At 40.7% G+C, this 17,880-nt stretch overlaps 1 protein-coding gene and 1 pseudogene across 3 annotated transcripts in view; one reads left to right on the forward strand and one right to left on the reverse strand.

Moving 5' to 3' along the window:
- Window positions 1–3,988: 3,988 nt before the first annotated feature.
- On the reverse strand, window positions 3,989–6,083 carry LOC100523148 (protein Smaug homolog 2 pseudogene; annotated as a pseudogene).
- Window positions 6,084–14,007: 7,924 nt separating this feature from the next.
- RAB3C (RAB3C, member RAS oncogene family) overlaps window positions 14,008–17,880 on the forward strand; it is a 317,768-nt gene continuing 313,895 nt past the window's right edge. For 2 of the 3 annotated variants that reach the window (XR_014831368.1, XM_003359779.6), the window contains exon 1: window positions 14,008–14,246. Coding sequence is in view for 2 of the 3 variants with exons in the window: in XM_003359779.6 (XP_003359827.2) it covers window positions 14,229–14,246 (18 nt within the window). In the remaining variant the exon portion in view is untranslated. Of the gene's footprint in view, window positions 15,072–17,880 lie in introns of all 3 variants that reach the window. The other variant, XM_003483830.5, reaches the window with a different exon arrangement.

Below are 17,880 nucleotides of genomic sequence, written 5' to 3' on the forward strand. Positions count from 1 at the left end.
GTCTTTTTTCCATTGTATGATCTTGCCTCCTTTGTCATAGATAGATTCATTGACCATAAATGCATAAGTGCATGAGTTTATATCTAGGCTCTCTATTCTTTTCCACTGATCTATGTGTCTGTTTTTGTGCCATAAGCCAAGATCTTAAGCAAATTTTCAATTTAGCACTAGAAGTCACTATACAGAGCCTTATGCTAAGAAGTGAATCTAGATAAGCAGGTTTTCCTGACAATTATGCAACTTAAAACATCTGACATTTCTGGGGAAAGGAGATGCTCTAGGATGGGAGAAGGTGAACAGGGAGAAGAAAGATCTGCAAAAGCACCAGAAGGGGAAGAGTGGGTTCCTCCAGAGCAAACTTCTTCCTTTTATCAAGTTTGCCTTCATTTCCTATAGAAGAATCTAGCCCTGGACCATTTCCCCTCCCAAGTACCCAAAGTCCCCCCTAAGGTATTCAAATGTTTTCCCCATTTGTATCTATTTAAACTCGTTCATCTTTTCAGGTTCTTCTGAACATCTCCACTTTCAACAGTCTTCCTTGTTCTTCATCCTCCCTGGTCCTCCCTGATCTTCATCCTCCGCAGCCTCCTAACCCTTTACTACGTGTGCCACACATTTATGAGCTTCATTCTATTTGATTTCAATATTTTACATATTATGCATCAATACCTCAGAGTTTGTTGAGCACCTACTATGTGCCAGACACTCAGGTACTGATTGAAAGTAGTGAACAAGTTAAACAAGACACTTGGTCTCCTGGCAGATATAGTGCTTTTTGTAAAAAAGTAAGATAATAAGCACTGAAAGGTACAGACTGTGTCAAATATGTCAGTTATATCCACTACAGGGTCAAAAACAACTATGGTGCCTATTGGGCGATTTCTAAATATTTGTTGACTTGGATAATTAAAAAATTCATGGAGTTCCCATTGCGGCCCAGCAGAAACGAATCCAAGTAGGAACCATGAGGTTGAAGGTTTGATCCCTGGCCTTGTTCAGTGGGTCAAGGATTTGGCATTGCCCTGAGCTGTGGTGTAGGTTGCAGACATGGCTCAGATCCTGTGTTGCTGTGGCTATGGTGTAGGCTGTTAGCTACAGCTCCAATTCGACCCCTAGCCTGGGAACCTACATGTGCCATGGGTGTGGCCCTAAAAAGCACACACACACACAAAATCCATTAGTGAAATTGTTCATTTTAGGAAACAACAATCAAAGCTGATGAAAGAGAGATGGTATATAGAGATTACTCAAGGGTCCAGTTAAAATGTTACCATGTAAGTACACACCTGACTGTGTGGTCCTAGAGATGTTAAGGCTCTGACAGTTAAATGAAGAAAATGGAGTTGTAATTTTAGGAAAACTCCCTATGATGAAATTACTAGTTGTTTTTCTTTTAACAAAGCTCAATAAGATAGCACATAAATGAATGCAAAGAAAAAAAGAAAAATCTGAGTTTAAATTTTGTTTTGCCTCTGTGACCTACAAAAGTTCTTATTTCCTTTGACTCTTATTCTGCTCATCTTTATTTATTTATTTATTTATTTTGTCTTTTTGCCATTTCTTGGGCCGCTCCCGCGGCATATGGAAGTTCCCAGGCTAGGGGTCTAATCGGAGCTGTAGCTGCCAGCCTACGCCAGAGCCACAGCAACACGGGATCTGAGCCGCATCTGCGACCTACACCACAGCTCACGGCAATTCCGGGTCCTTAACCCACTGAGCAAGGGCAGAGATTGAACCCTCAACCTCATGTTCCTAGTGGGATTCGTTAACCACTGCACCACGACGGGAACTCCTGCTCATCTTTAAAATGACACAATGTGAGTTCTCATTGTGGCTCAGCCATAACAAACCCGACTAGTATCCATGAGGATGCAGGTTCTATCTCTGCCCCACCCAGTGCCTTAAGGATCTGGCATTGCCATGAACTGTGGTATAGGTCACAGATGCAGCTCGGATCTGGTGTTGCTGTGGCTGTGGTGTAGGCTAGCAGCTGTAGCTCCAGTTCAACCCCTCGCCTGGGAACTTCTATATGCCACACCTGTGGCCCTCAAAAAAAAAAAAAAACCCACAAAAACAAAAACAAAAAACAAACCAAAAAAACCCAAAAGCAAAAAAAAAAAAAAAAAAAAAAAACCCAATAAAATAAAATGGGACAATGTGCTGATACCTCCTATTTGCCCTCTGTCTCTACCCTACCTTTCTTCTGTGTCTTAGGAGGCTGAATACAGGAACTGTATCAACAGACTCCATGGCTCAGGATTCTGATTAGGTTCAGCCAATGGGGAGCTGGCCAGAGACAGAGGATGGGAGGTTGGTTTTTTTCTTCCACTGCAGTAGTTTTTTTCCACCTTCCTCAGCAGTTTTTCCTCTCTTCAAATGCTCCATTCCTGGAACTTGGCCATCTGGCTGTAACTTCTCCCTGGTTCTCTGTTGCTTCTAGTCCCAGAGTACGCTCCTCTCCCTTGTTGGTTTCCATTAACACTGCCCACGGCTCTGTAAATACCTCCTTTATTAAATCTACCAATTACCCAGTTTGACTGTTGCCATCTTTTCCTGTTTTGCAGACAAAAATCATATTTGCCTCTTGCTAATGTAAATATTTAAGCTGAACTATGTGAAGTGTCTAGCATAGTCCCTAATTCTTCCTAAATATGACTCTCTCACTCTCCTTCTCATTCCTATAGAACACTATGGCCTTCTTAAAGACAAGGTATTAATCTATGCTAGTATGGAATCTGTGCTTAATCTGATTTTTAACAGTTTAATAAGATTTTCCTTGAAGAGGTCTTTGTTACTATAAAGAAAAACTTGGAATTCCCTTGTGGTGCAGTAGGTTAAGGATGCAGCATTGTCACTGAAGTGGTTTGAGTCATTGATGTGGCACAGTTTCGATCCCTGGCCTAGGAACTTTCATATATTGTGGGAGCAGTCAAAAAAAAAAAAAGAAAGAAAGAAAGAGAGAGAGACAGAGAAGAAAAATTCTTATTTATATCAGTATCATTAGGAAATAAAATGCGTCTTTCAATGAGTCATGGCAATCTAAAGAAAAGTGTACTTCAATTGTAATTGTTTCAACCAGAGTCAAATGTGTGCTTTATAATGAGATAATATTCCTCCTTTCAGGAACACATCATACTCAGACTGTAAAAGAGCTCAAGGATAGAAGAAAATGATTTATTTCTCATAGACAACATCTTTGTGGACAAAATATTGCTTAAAAAATTTGTGTTAGAAATGATTGATAATATTTCTAGCTCAAGTTTCCTATAGATTTTGTGGCAGGAATAGTAACTGATGTGACAGAATGTGACAGAGTACCTGTTGGGAAATGACCAAGTCTCCCTTTTCTCCACAGGATGGTCATGGACAAATGAAAAGTGTTCTTTCCTTTTGGTAGGGGTGACGAGGCTTGTGAGTTCTTTTATCCAGCAATCCTTACCTACCTTACATCCTGCAAATAGTTACTACTCAGAAGAAGTAATCAGCTGTTGCATGTGTGCTGGAAGGAATTTTCTGAACACATCTTTGTTATGAAAGGCTTAGGTCCATGTAAATAATTAAATTGAATTACTCAAAGAGAAAATTAATCAGCAGAAGTACGCTGATTGAGGATTGAAGAAGGTGCTCTATGGGGTTGATTGATCCCCTGCCAGGATGGTGGTAGGGTTCTGGTGTCAAGAGTAGCAGGATCAGGCACTCATGAGAATGCAGAACCTTTAAGGGGTGTCGCCGTAATGCAATGCTGGGCTGTGTGTGGGAGGTTGTCACAGTGGCCACATTCCCTAAACCTTTCGATATCTGAGTCCTTTTGAAATATACATATATAGCTCCTCTCATCAGGAAGTTAAGTTTTTGATGGCCATTCTTGCTGGTATAAGGTGGTATCTCATAGTAGTTTTGATTTGCCTTTCTCTAATAATTAGTGATGTTGAGCATCTTTTCATGTGTTTTTTGGCCAACTTTATGTCTTCTTTGGAGAAATATCTATTTATATCTTCTGCCCATTTTTTACTGGGTGGTTGTTGTTATTTTTTGATACTGAGCTACAAAAGGTAGAGGTTTTGTCTATCCCATCACCCAAGGAGTGTTCTGTCATGCTTAGACACAGAGAGACTCCAGAGTGGGATTGATCTCCAGGTCAGGACCAGGGTCCAGACAGTCTGGAGGGAACATGAGAATGGCCTGGGGTGATGAGTGGACCAAGAGTGAGTGGGTGTGCTGCACAAAGCTGCGGCTCTGGCTGGGCATGCTCTTACCGCCTCCGGGGTTAGTGAACCACAGGTTCTGTTGGCCCTGGCACCCAAGGCTGGGGCTGGTGAAGGCATGTCACGAGGAGATGCCCCCAAGCCCGAGGGGCTCAGAAGGCCCATCCTGCCAGGCGGAAAGGCCCGGGGAAAAATTGGGAACTGTCGCTTGGTCCACCGGGCCACCCCCGTCCCCACAGAGCCAGCTATGGGGAGTGAGTTGGTGCTGAATGCCCAGCCTTTTTGCTGCTGGTAGTTCTGCATCTCTAGTGCAACTTTGTGTGGGAAGGTCCAGAGGAGCTTTAGCACTTGCTGTTTCCAGGACAGCAGCCGTTTCTTGTGTCTCCGTGAAAGCCTCATGAGTCAGGCACTTTTCCATGAACTGGAGGTAACTGGTGATGTTCTTGTCTGGTTGGGACACCAGCAGCTGGGTGCACACTTTGCCCATCAGCCGTGTAAACTGGCTGGGGATGTCTCCGTCAGTGATGGGAGCTGGGGCTAATTCACTGCAATCAGTGGAAACTGGAGCTGGTGGAGGAGGAAAGCTCTCTGCAGTTGGAAGGTCCTTGGCCTCACTGCCCTTGTCTGTGCTGGGGTGAACCAGGGGAGACTCAGCACCTGGCAGCGGTGATTCCCCCCAGCACCCATCCTTGGCAGGAGGGCACCAGCACCCACAGTGGCCTGGAGGACACTGTAGGCCTTGATTGGGGTGATGATGATCTCCTGCAGCTCCTGTGGAGCATTCCACAGACTTCCACCTTCCAGCACATCCTTTTCCAGGGATTTGAGGATGCTCTGCCTCTCATGCAGTTTCTGGATGCTCAGGGCTATCTTGTGGTGGGCAGCTTTGGTGACATTCTGAGATTCCAAGTGCTGCTCAGTCAGTGTCATCATCTCCTCATAGCTCATCTGTGAGAAGAGGGCCATGTACTTGTGCAAGCGGAAGCTCTTGAGCCACAAGGGCACGTCTTTCATGCCACTGCCATCCTCCTGGAAAGTGTTCCAGCTGGAGCCCTGCTCCTCCATCTGCTCACTGTCAGAGGAGGCCATGCTGCTTTGGGGTGAGAGGGGTGCATGGTCCACCGTGGTAAAAGTAGCCTGGGCCACAAGCTCCTCTGGACTCTGCCACTCACCAGGGGCCTGGGGGCTCGTGGGGATGAGCGACATGGAGTGCTTCAGTGGGCTTGGGTGGATTTGGCAGGGGAGACCTGCATTTGCGTTACTCTCAATACTGTTGATGGCTGGTGGCACTGAGCTGGGTGGGTGGAAGGGCACGTGTCCATTTTCCTGGGGTGGTTTGTTCTGCCAGCCTGGTCCTGCCTCCCCAGAGCCCTGGCATGAGTGGTAGCTGGGCTTAGGCTGGGTGTGGAAGCCGCTAGCTAGCTGCTCTTCCAAGTGGCTTAGCCAGAGCCAGATCATTGCAGTCCTCCAGTGTGGTGACCGGGTGGATAGGGCATAGGAGAGCAGCTGGCGGCTCTCTTTGATGAAGACATTGCTCTCAATCAAGTAGGCCAGCACCTTCTGCAGCAGCCTCATATACTCTGACTTGGCCTCTGTATTGCCCGACTGGAGCAGGGGCAGATGGGATGGCAGGAGGGACAACACCTTTTCTTTGGATTCCTGCTGCCACTGGCTGATGATGGCAGCACTGTTGGCCTCCAACTCCAGCAGGTGAATGTCATCACAGTCTGCCAGTGAGTGCTCCAGCCAGAGCTGCAGAAAGTGGGCCTGGGTGCAGGTGACTCGCTTCACAAGTGACAGCAGTGCCACTGTCTGTTCACACTCATTCCAGCCCTTGAACCAGCCAACAAGGATGCCCACCTGGTCTCAGAACATCATGGTGCCAGGCCTTGGGCCAGGGTGGGGGGATGGCAGTAGTGAGGGCCAGCACCTGTCACATGGTCTCTGCTCTGGGCTCTGGTTACCTCTCCCCTGAGGGCCAGGGCTTGAGGATGTTCCCTGGCGTGGTGGCAATGGGTGATGGGGGGAGGAGGACACCTGCTCACACTGGGGGAGGTCTTGGTCCAACCACACCTCTGCAGGCTCCACCTTGGCCTCTGCCGCCACCACCACCACTGTCCAGGCCTTCTCAGACTGCCACCACTGCCATCTCCCCCTCTCCGGCCCACGAGCTCACCTCCCTCCTCCCACACTGACCACCACCACCACCACCACCTTGTGTGTGGTTTTAGAGAATGTTCTAATTTCATTCTTTTGCATGTAGCTGTGCTGTTTTCCCAGCACCATTTATTGAAGAGACTATCTCCTTTGTATATTCTTGCCTCCTTTGTCATAGATTAATTGACCATAGGTGCTTAGGTTTATTTCTGGGTTTTCTATTCTTTTCCATTGATCTATATTTCTGTTTTTGTGCCAGTACTCTATTGTCTTGATGACTGTAGCTTTGTAGCATAGTCTTAAGTCAGAGAGCCTAATTCTTCCAGCTCCATTTTTCTGTCTCAGAATTAAAGGCTGGAGAATGTATGGAGAAAAAGGAAGGCTTTTACACTGTTGGTGAGAATGCACATTGTTGCAACCACTATGGAGGCTCCTCAGAAGGCTAAATATAGAACTACCATATGATCCAGCAATCCATTTCCTGGGTATCTATCCAGAGAAAACCATAATTCAAAAAATACACACATCCCAATTGTCACTGCAGACTATTTACAATAGCCAAAACATGGAAGTAACCTAAATATCCATCATCAGGGAAATGGATAAAGAAGATATGGTACATATATAAAATGGAATAATACTCAGCCATAAAAAAGAATTAAATAATGCCATTTGCAACAACATGGGTGGACCTAGAAACTATCATACTAAATGAAGTTAGTCAGACAGTGAAAGACAAACATCATATGATATCACCTATATGTGAAATATTTTTAAAAAGGATACAAATGAACATTTTTGCATAACAGAAAAAGACTCACAGGCTTTGAAAAACTTATTGTTACCAAAGGGGACAGGTGGGAGGTGATGAACTGGAGGTTTGGGATTGGCATATGCACACTGAGGTATATGGAATAATTAGCCAATGGGGAACTGCTATGTAGCAAAGAGAATTCTACCCAGTATTCTATGATAATCTATGTGGGAAAATATTCTGAGAGAATGGATACATGTATATATATGACTAAGTCACTTTGTTGTACAGCAGAAGTTATCACAACCTTATAAATTAACCATGCTTCGACAAAACTTTTAAAAAGTGGAGTTTAGAGGAGAGGAGATCAAGATGGTGGAGGAGTAAGATGTCATGCTCACCTTTTCCCACAAATACATCTAAAAAAGTGCAGTTTATTTCTTTATCCCTTCAGTCAGAGCTGAATTGTGGGATCTTCTGCAGTGGAAGGGATGCTATGCCAGTTCCAAATGTAGACCTCAGGAGGCCTTGTGTGTTTCTGCTCTTGCTCTTAGAACTTGGAAAAGCTGCCATGTGTACAGAAATAAGATAGCCTACTATGTCAGAGACACATGGCCTGGTCCCTCTCCAATCCCCATACAATAGCTAAACAACCCCAAGAGACCACTTTGCTGACTTGTAGCTCCCCGCAATAATGTGAAGTCAAATGAGACAAAGAGAATTACTCAGCAAAAGTTCAATCCCAATTGTCAACCCACAGAAACATGAGCTAAGAACATTTAAATCACATTCAAATTTTGAGGTTTTTTATTACATAGCAAAGTTAACTGATACACTATGCATCTATAACCTTGAGATTTTGTTCAGGATCTCTGTGATCTAGCTTGACATGGGGAGAATAGTGCTACCTGCTTACAAATGAGCCATATTGACCTGTAAAAAAGAAGCATCATTGACCATTGAAGATGTCCAACATCTGCCATTTTTCCATCCTGCCTATCCTTCAGGATTCTTTTGTAATCCAAGGAGAAAGGCAGGAGAAAGCCTTGCCCCCAATTTCATCAGATCAATTGATTCTGAACTTTATAAATGTTCTAATATGTGGAGACATGAATCAAACTTAATATTAATGAGAAAAATAATAAAACTTGGTACTGTAACTTATATCAAATTTTTAAAAGTAAAATTTAAAATATTTAACAAGCCTTTATTTGAAAAGGCAAGTATTATACTTCAACTCTCCTTAGTTCTTATATACTGTTTCTCGACCAGCATAGGAGAAATAACCATCAGATATTATATCTTTCTGGAAGAGGTTTTTGAGTTCTGATTTAATGTGTGGTAATTTCATGATTTTTTGAGCAAATGTTTGGTCAAGTTATGAGATAGTTAATAAGTGTTCAAGCCCAAAGTAGTGATTGTTGAAATGTTATATATTTACAAAGAAGTTGTGGTCTTAACATCACATGAATTGAGTATTAGTACTGGCTTTGCTATTAATTAATATGATGCTGGTGAGTCATTACTCATATTTGAGGCTTTATCTGCAAACTCAGAAAAAAAAATAATTCTTAAGTTCCTTTGAAGGCCTGCTAGTCTTTGTCTCTCCTACATTTACAGTTGGGTGACTTATACAGAGGCATAATTATGACTTATCAAGAGGCAAAATTATGACCTTATCCAGAGACATAATTTACTCTCCATAGAATATCCTTGAACTGATTGCTGCTTACCCTAAATATTTTTCCTGTAAAACAGTTACTAATGACAAGAGTAGCAGGCCCCTAATTAAGCCTTGCTTGTGTTGTCTCTGCCACTGATATCTTGCTATCTGTTATCCGTTTATCTGGTCTCTTGAACTAGTTTGGAACCTTGTTGAGGGTGGTGTCTTATCCTTTTTTTCACTCCATTTTAAATTATAATATGGAAACCTAAAAATAACTCAATGAAAATTATCGATTCACATAAACTTGATTGTTAATAAATTGTGACATGCTTTCAAAATGGCCTTTTTTTCTAATATTTGTTAGATCCCTTCAAAAGCATTGGCTGACCTATGGGGTTTTAGGCAGGCATTTCATTTGTTTAGGATATAACTTCTAATGCATAATGTGGGAGGACTGAGCTAGGTTATCTGCGAGATCCCGTCTTCATGTACTAATCTGTCATATTTTAAATGCTATGAAAGTTCAGGACATAGATGTTTGTCATGAGCCTCATTCTTCTCAGCTAGATAGACTTGGCTCTTAGATGTAAGCCTAGCTTTGAGCTATGGATGGTTAACTCTAGGCACCCAGCTATTGAAGGCTGGCAGGTAACTCTAGGCACCCAGCTTCAGGCTGAATGTCACAGATACTTTGGCTGGGTGCCGACAGAATGCTCTCCTATCTCATCCCTACCCTACCACCCTCATCCCCGAAACACAAACACATATACTCCACATGGTTGCAAGTCTTCTAGGAGGTGCTGCTTAGGACCACCCTCTGTTCTGAGACTCTATATGTTAGATTGACTATTTTTTTTAACCAATCAGAAGCTTAGAAGTAGAAAACTTGATATCTAAATTCCACAAAGTTGAGTCTTTTTTTTTTAGGGCAGCACCCACAGCATATGGAGGTTCCCAGGCTAGGGGTCTAATCGGAACTACAGCTGCCAGCCTATGCCACAGCCACAGCAATGCCAGATCTGAGCCACATATGCAACATACACCACAGCTCGTGGTAATGTCGGATCCTTAGCCCACTGAATGAGGCCAGGGATCAAACCCACAACATCATGGTTTCCAGTCAGATTCCTTTCTGCAGTGCCATGACAGGAACTGAAACCAAGTTGAGTCTTGATTATAAAATTATTTTCAAAAATTTTAAAAGCTTTACGAAGTAATTATTTTTAAAAGATGATATCTATCTCTTTAGAAGTAAGCCGCAGCTTTGTAAAGATGTAGGTCACAAAACCGTCACCCAAGTTTATCAATCTGAAACCTGTAGCTCAATAAGTACTTTGCATGAAATGTGGGAACTGTTGTTTAGAATTCCTGTTTTTCTCCTAATTTGCGTGATTATAATCTGTCTTCTATATATATATATAAATAAAAGATTAAAAAAAACCTGCCTTCTATTTGTTGGAAATATACCACATACACTTCACCACAAGATCTGAAATTGATACTAACTCCTTAATAATACTTCTAGTTCATTAAGTGAATCAGTATCTGAAAATCTTGACATTATTCAAATTAAAAAAAATGTATGAAAATATATAAGTAACCCAGTGATTCCATGAGAGGACTATATGTAGTATCCTTATTCCCAAGCAACGCCACCAACAACAAAGTCCAGTAAAACTTCTTTGAAAGATATTTTATTTTGAAGCAATATTACCTTTTGTGAGAAAAACTATGGGCAAGAGTCTGGGCTTTGGAATCAGATACCTCTGAGCTTTAAATCCTTGCCCAATATCCTGCTAGATAGGTGTCCATGAGTAAAATACTTAAACTTTCTATTATTTTTCTTTTTTGTAAAATAAGATTAATAATACTATTTGGAAATATTATTGAGGATTAGAGAGAATGATAAGGGCAAATGCCTAACACAGAGGAGATACTGAAGAAAAGGGATCTATCATTAGATATTATTCTGTTATAGAAAAAAGCATCATTTTCTTTTCATTCAGTTGGGGCGAATTTACTTATTTTTACAAAGCACCTTGTATTGATTATGTATGGCTTGGAGACATCATGAGCAAGAATGAGTTAAAGTGATTTTTCCTTTTAATTAAAAAGAAATCAATATCATGGGGATATTTAATTTCTTCCAAAGGGCACATGAGATAATCAATAACATTTCTTATTACAGATGCCGCATAAATTTGAAATCAAAACCAGCCCTCTATCACAGAAAGACAGATTAAGGTAACAGGGCTCAGTCCAGAAAAGCTTCCTGCTTGTTTGGAAATGGTCCCAGAAATACCTAGGATTAAACATTCAGCCTACCCTTACACTGCAGATTTGAGCAACACTTTCAGGAGGGAGGAAGTGGATCCCCAGGGTCATACTTATCTCTTACAACAGGCCTCAGTTGTTTTATTTTTCAGCATAAATCCTAAGTGTAAGATGGTAACAATGGTGGAAACAAAATATCTATTGCTAATTTTTTAACCCACAATCATCATTGCTAATTAATAATTAATTATCCTTGTTCTTGGCAATGTTTTAATTAAATAAATTATCCCCATTTTACTCTACTTGACAGAATTTTACTGTCTAATAGAGCTGATACAGTCAAGGACTGAGAGCAACAAAGTGAATAATAGATAAACTAGATAAATACCAAAAAAAAAAAAAAACCCCAAAGTGAATGCTAGTAAATATCAGATAAATATGGGATAGCTAAAAGCCAATCAATAATGAATAATGATGTTGGACAGTGAAAAGAAAACAGAACCCCAAAACAAATATTTAAGAGTTCTTATCTCATTTATTCCTCTAACGATCTATGTGATGCTAGGTAAGTCATCCTCTGTGGACCTCAGGACCTTTGAGCCTGCTCTACTAATATGGGGAAGTTCTCATGTTACACACTTGGTGACATTCGCTGGTGGCCCCTTCGCCTTCTATTGAGTCTATTTTGCCTTTTAATATATTTTTGATATCCATTAACCCCAGATTTCTATGTAAGTGTAAAAGGCTTCCCTCTTTCCCTATTTCCTCAATAAGAGCAAGATTATTCTAACTTTAGGGTAATTTCTTGATTTCAAGGCTTTGGTTGATCTTAAATTATAGAGATCCCTGGGAATGGGTACATTTTAAAATTATTAGGTATTTACATTTTAGTAAAATTGCAAAGGGAAAAAAGCAGCAAGCTTTATCTTATAGTCTCCCTTATTCCCTGTAGTAAAAACAACCAGATGTTACCCTTGTGCTTCGTTTTCCTTCCCTTTGTAACAGAAGTCCTAGTTTTCAGCTGGACACCCAATTCACACAAATAGAGACTACATTTCCCAGTCTCCCGTGCAAGTAGTTATGCCGATAAGATTAAGTCCTAGGTACTGTAATGTAAGAGCACTAGTGTACTTAAAGAGATGCTGGGGTGCCCTTCTTCATTATTTCTTCCTTCTTGCTGCCTAAAATGTGTATGTAAGAGCTGGAGCTCCAGCAGTCATCTGGTGTCCTTGGAAATGAAACTCACAAACGTGGCCAGATTTAAAGCAAATGTAAAGTGCTCTTCTGACTTTAGGGAGATAATCAGCCCCAGTCCACTTTTGTTCATTTAGTTGATTCCTGGCTTTTTTTTTTTTTTTTTTTTTTATTCCCTCAACTCACCTAAATATCCAGCTAAGGTAGGAGAAACAGGACAGAATTAAGTTCCTCTAAACCTTTCACAACTCTAGTTTTTTTTTTTTTTTTTTCATAACTCAGTTTTCATGGGTTCTTCCACAAATAAGAGGCGTACTAGACCACTGAGGAGATAAATCCCTGTAGTAAAATTTTAAGAAAGGATAAACATCTCAAGTAATTGTAAGTATGGTGTTAAATATTTGTAGTATTTCAACATGTCCTATGGTATCAGACTCTGAATTCTGAGCATTTCGGAAGATAATGATGATAGTACAAAACAGGAAATTCTTCTGAAGAAAGACAAACTCTAAGTAGCTGTGCAAATTTTTATTAAATGCCAATAATTATATACATTTAAAAATCAGTATTTTTTTTGGTACTTCTTGCGGAAAAAAAATTATATAAAGAAGTGCACCTTTACATAGATCTAAAAAAGTTGCAGCACTCTTACTTCTAATAAGCTATCATGAAACATATTGATACCGGATTCCTTTTTACCTTTTGTTTTTAGCTAATTTAGATGAAATTTTTCTAACCGTCACATAACCTCAACTATGAGGGGAGCATTTAAAAAATGTTTTCTGAGTAGTTTTAAAAACTGTATTATATTGCATTGATTGCAAGATTAGAAGACATCTCAGATTTCTAAAAACAAAAACACAATCTAAAATTAACAGGACATTTTGAATATGGTAAGATCGCAATTCTTTTTTGTTGCAATATTGAGTCAATCTGAAATTTTTTAGGTTTGTATCTTTGATAAATTCTTATGTATAAAATATTTTCAGGCAGCGTTTCTCCAATTATGGCAAAGGACTACTTGTATCAGAATTGCTCGAGCATATGTTTAAAATGCTAATTCCCAGACACCTGCTCATGTCAAGCGAATGAGGGTCTCTTTGCATGCCTTGAGAATATGAATTTTAACACCCTCAAGAGGTTTTCAAGCACATTTAAGTTTAAGAATCACTGTGCTACTGCTTTGTCTAGTGCAATGAAGTTTGAAGCTGATTTAACTTATTACTTCCATGTCTCTGTCAGTATCGAGTTCATCCCTTTTCCAATCTTCCTCCAATAATCATTTTGACCACATGTGAAAACCCGGATAATTACTAGATGATAATGTTAACTCTTAAGAGGGGAAGGGAGTTTTTAGATCAGTACAGAGAATATGGATAGCCACACATATTTTTCAACTGAAGGAAAAAGATAAGGGTAATAAAAGTACAGTTCTGAGATTTCAAAACCGTTTTTGAACTAGTCTGGGAGGAGTAGGATTGGAATGTAAGGAATGACTGTTAAAGATGGGACAGAATTATTTAATAGAGGTCTCCGATCTTATTCTGTGACGGTGCTTCTGGGCTCTGGTGATGAATGTGTTCATTTTATGTGACCTGCTTTGGGTAAATAGCCCAGTGCCCTATCAGCTCTCCAGCCCTCAGCCAGCAACGGCTGTGTGTGCGCACTAATGACGGTGGTAGGTGCTTGGGGGAGGGCTTCGGGAGGGGCTGCCCAGAGCAACCGTGCCCCTGGCACTTCCTAAGAGACCACAGCTCATTCTCTGCAGCTGCTACTTGAAGACTCCACGCTTTCCCTCCAGAGGAAAGAAACCATCTATCTAAATCAGCTGCGCTCCCCTCGTGCCTCGTTTCTCCCTCCGCCAGCCTCCACCCCCACCCTTTCTATTGTATTGTGCGTTTAGCTCGGCTTCCTGCGTTAGACCTTCACTTCGTTTGAGCAGGAGGGAATACCTAGAATTTAGAAACATCGAGTTACAATGGAGCTGTATGGAAAGGTAAGCAGAAGGAGATCCTCAGCATGCTTTGCGCGAAATCTAGCTTTGAAGGACTTTGGTGTGTGTGTGTGTGTGTCTGTGTGTGTGCGCGCGCACGCTCGCGCGTGGGCGCCTTCTCAATGCCATTGTGCGAGTAAACCACTTTATGTGTGGCCATTCATCATAGTTTTTCCCCGCGTTTGTTGAATGAGATTGTAAAACCGCCCTTACTCTGCCTATGGAAATGCATAAACTTTCCCGATTCCGGAAGGGAAGGTGTTGGGCGAGGAGTCCCAGCACACAGCGCAGGTTTCGTTTGTGTTGGGAATTAGCACAAGGTAGTGCGTTTCCTAACCACAAAAATCAGTCTAGCTTCGGAAGGCGATAGACAGCAAAGAAAAAAATCTCCAGCTGAGATGAACTGGCGTCACTTTCGCCTGGACCTTACGAGGAAATAATCTGGGAGGAAGAAAGCTGCAACAACCAGGAGCGATTCCAAAAGAGGAGAAGGGAGGTTCCGCGGCGGAGTGCGACTGGAGGAGCAGCCAGTTTAAAAGTTGGCTTGCTGGGAAATGTAGTTAACGGCTCTCTGGTTTTCGGGAAAGCTCAGCTGGACTAGACTACAACTCCCAGAAGCTCCAGGGGCTCCCGGGCAGTACGCGTGTGCGGCGCCAGGAAGGGACAGCTCCGGTGCTGATGTTGGAGCCGGTGAGCGAACCCCAAGAGTGCACTGTGGAGCGTGAAGCGAGAGGTCTGTGAACGCTTGACCGGGCTCCTGGGCCATCAGTGTCTTAACCAGAGAGAAAGGACACTTTGAGAACAATGAGACACGAAGCTCCCATGCAGGTGGGTCTATACAAAAAGTGTGGCCTCGGGAATATTTGAGAGAGATGCTTTCTCCTTCCCTCCAAGCACAAACTGCACCCTACCTAAGGGAAGGTCTAGGTAGCCACGCGCGGGGATGCAGCTCTTATTTGGTCCTATGGACAGAGCTAGGTTCCTCTGCGCGGCTATGGTTGAGGCTATTTTGACGAGAGATAGTATACATTATCTTCCCAGTCTTCGCAAGGAGAATGAGGGTGTCTAAAATTTAAACCCGAGCAAACAAAAGTCGGAGGAACGTGCATCTCGTATTGGCATTGATTGTCCCTGCTAGCTAGCCTGGTTTGTGATCGCGGCACTAACACAGACTTAAGGTCAGGTTCCCAATTGTGAGCTCTCTACTGGAGTTAGGGTAGAACGATTTCCTTATCTCTGAGATCAGGTTAAGAAAGGAGTAGCCAATGTTAAGCATCCTCAAAGTCACCTTTCTTCTATTAGAGTTCTAGTAGTATCATCGGAAAATAGCAAACACGTTGGGACTTCAAACATCTCTGAGGTATGCAAGCCCTTTATTGCTGTCCATACAGTTGGTTTACTCCTGCGTTTCAGCGATTCTCCTCTGAGCTTTTCTGGTGATGTGCCCATTTGTTGTACGTTCCGATTCTCTATTTCAGTCACACTCTTACTTTTGCTTCCTTTGATTCTGGTGCACAGGTGCCTCTGCCTAAGCATCTTGCTTAAGTTTTGTTTCTAAGTAGGATGAGTGATGCTTTCTCGTTTTTATGTACAACCAGTTAACGCTCGACATCAGCTTGGGTTCATTACCAAGCAGAGCGATCCTATTGCGCTACAGAAAGGCACTTTATGAATGGGATTGAGAGGGGAATGGAACACACCATTTGGAAAGTGTTCTCTCTTTTGAGAATCCACCTCTGCTGCCAAATCCAAGGATATAAGTGTCTGACTTTAATTCGTGCTTAGACATTTTCCAACTCTTTTCCTAAAGGGCTTCAATTTACTTTTCATTTATGGTCTGGGTTATGTATCTTAAGATATATATGTGTGTGTGTGTACATACATATATACACATGACTGGACTGTTCAATTAAAAAATCTGTAGGATTTGTTTGCTGAAGGATTATATGATGGAAGTCCTCAAGTTACCTTATGAGTTATTGAAAATTTGATTTGTTCCAGAGAACAGTGGCCCCATTGTGTATCTATCTTCTAATACCTCTGTTTGTGACTTAGTTTTTCATTCTAGACCTGATGTGGAAAGAATCTGGACAATAAAGGTACAGGCTGTTGCAATCAAGATAGATTGGTTTATGATAATTCTCCTTACCTGAGGTACTGCCAGGAGCCAACTGGCTAAATTAATCATATTTGATTATAATTAAACATTGACAATAGACTTTACAAATAGATTGTTAGTATTTAACTTCCACCCATACACGTATATAAGTATTTATGTCAAAATAAATGACTAATGAATTAATCATACTGCATCTTAATTTTTATTTTCTTACAGTAATTGCTTAGAGAGTTTAGAAAGATCATTAAAAACAGTAATTGCTTAGAGAGTTTAGAAAGATCATTACAGAATTGTATGAAATTAGTGCCTTAAGAAATGTTTTAAATTATTTCTTACCAACTTTATTTCATACCAACTTTGTAGTAGGTACTGTAATTCCACATTTTAGTCAGAAGTTTAATGAATAATTAACATAAAAACAGGTAACAAAATTAATTTGCTTCTGGTTGCAATTATTTTCATATGATGTATTTTATTCACTAGACTCAACTTTTCAAATTAAAAAATTTAAATGCCCAAATGCTATCATGAATAACATGTATATTTTTTAAAAAATCAAAGACTTTTCTGTAGTATATTCAGTTAAAGCACATTTATTGATTCAGTTTACCAAGTAAATTGTTCTTGTGGTAGCCATCTCTTTATTACTATTTGCTTTTCAAACATGTAATAATTGGAAGAACAAAAACTATAACATGCTTCATATATATGTGTATATATACACACACATATATATGTATATATATTTTAAATGGCAAGTAATGTGTCAGCACCTGTACTTCTGAATCATAATTACATTCCAGGTGACTCTGATATATGAGAATGCAACCAGATAAATAGTTGATTTTTTTTTCCATTTAAAGACTGAACCACGTCATCATTTTAAGTATATAATCCTAAGCTTTTACTTAGGTTTCTAGAAAATGAGTCTCAAGCAAAACCACACTCCGTAGCTTCATTGTCCTAAGATATTCTTTTCCCTATTTGAAAATATTTAGTTGATTTGTTTGGTGAAACAAAATGAGCTCTTTAATTGTTGATTTCTTAATTTATTATATTTTCTTAAATCATAGAATCCTTTGAAATTAGTTAATATCTTTTAAAAAGCATTTAATGTGCCTATGTAAATAGCTTGTTGTTTTGTTCAAGGTAGTTATCTTTGACATATACAAATTTTCTGAGGAATATTTCCCTCCGAGTTGAAGCAAAATGAGGGGAAACTGTTGTTTTATAGTGACTATTGAAATAATAAACAGTAATAGCCTCTGCTGTCTGTATTTCCTTTGCAACTAAATAATCAGGGATAGCATTTTGTAAGTGTTCAAAAGGATGAGTTAGAATTTAAAGCAGGAAATGGTCATTTTGTGTTTTCTCATTTAGTGCATCCATAAATCTTGAGGCCAAATGAAAGGGAGGATAGTAGTGCTCCTAACTTGAGGGCAAGACTCTCATGAAAAAAATTGTCATTTCATTCATGAACCAGATAACAAATTCCAGTTTATATGGTGCTTTGTCTGT

This window comes from Sus scrofa, chromosome 16 (genome assembly GCF_054392235.1).
Source record: "Sus scrofa isolate SSC_HxYL_T2T_F1_AM1 chromosome 16, Sscrofa_HxYL_maternal_Yorkshire_Landrace_v2.0, whole genome shotgun sequence".
Taxonomy (NCBI): Eukaryota; Metazoa; Chordata; class Mammalia; order Artiodactyla; family Suidae; genus Sus; species Sus scrofa.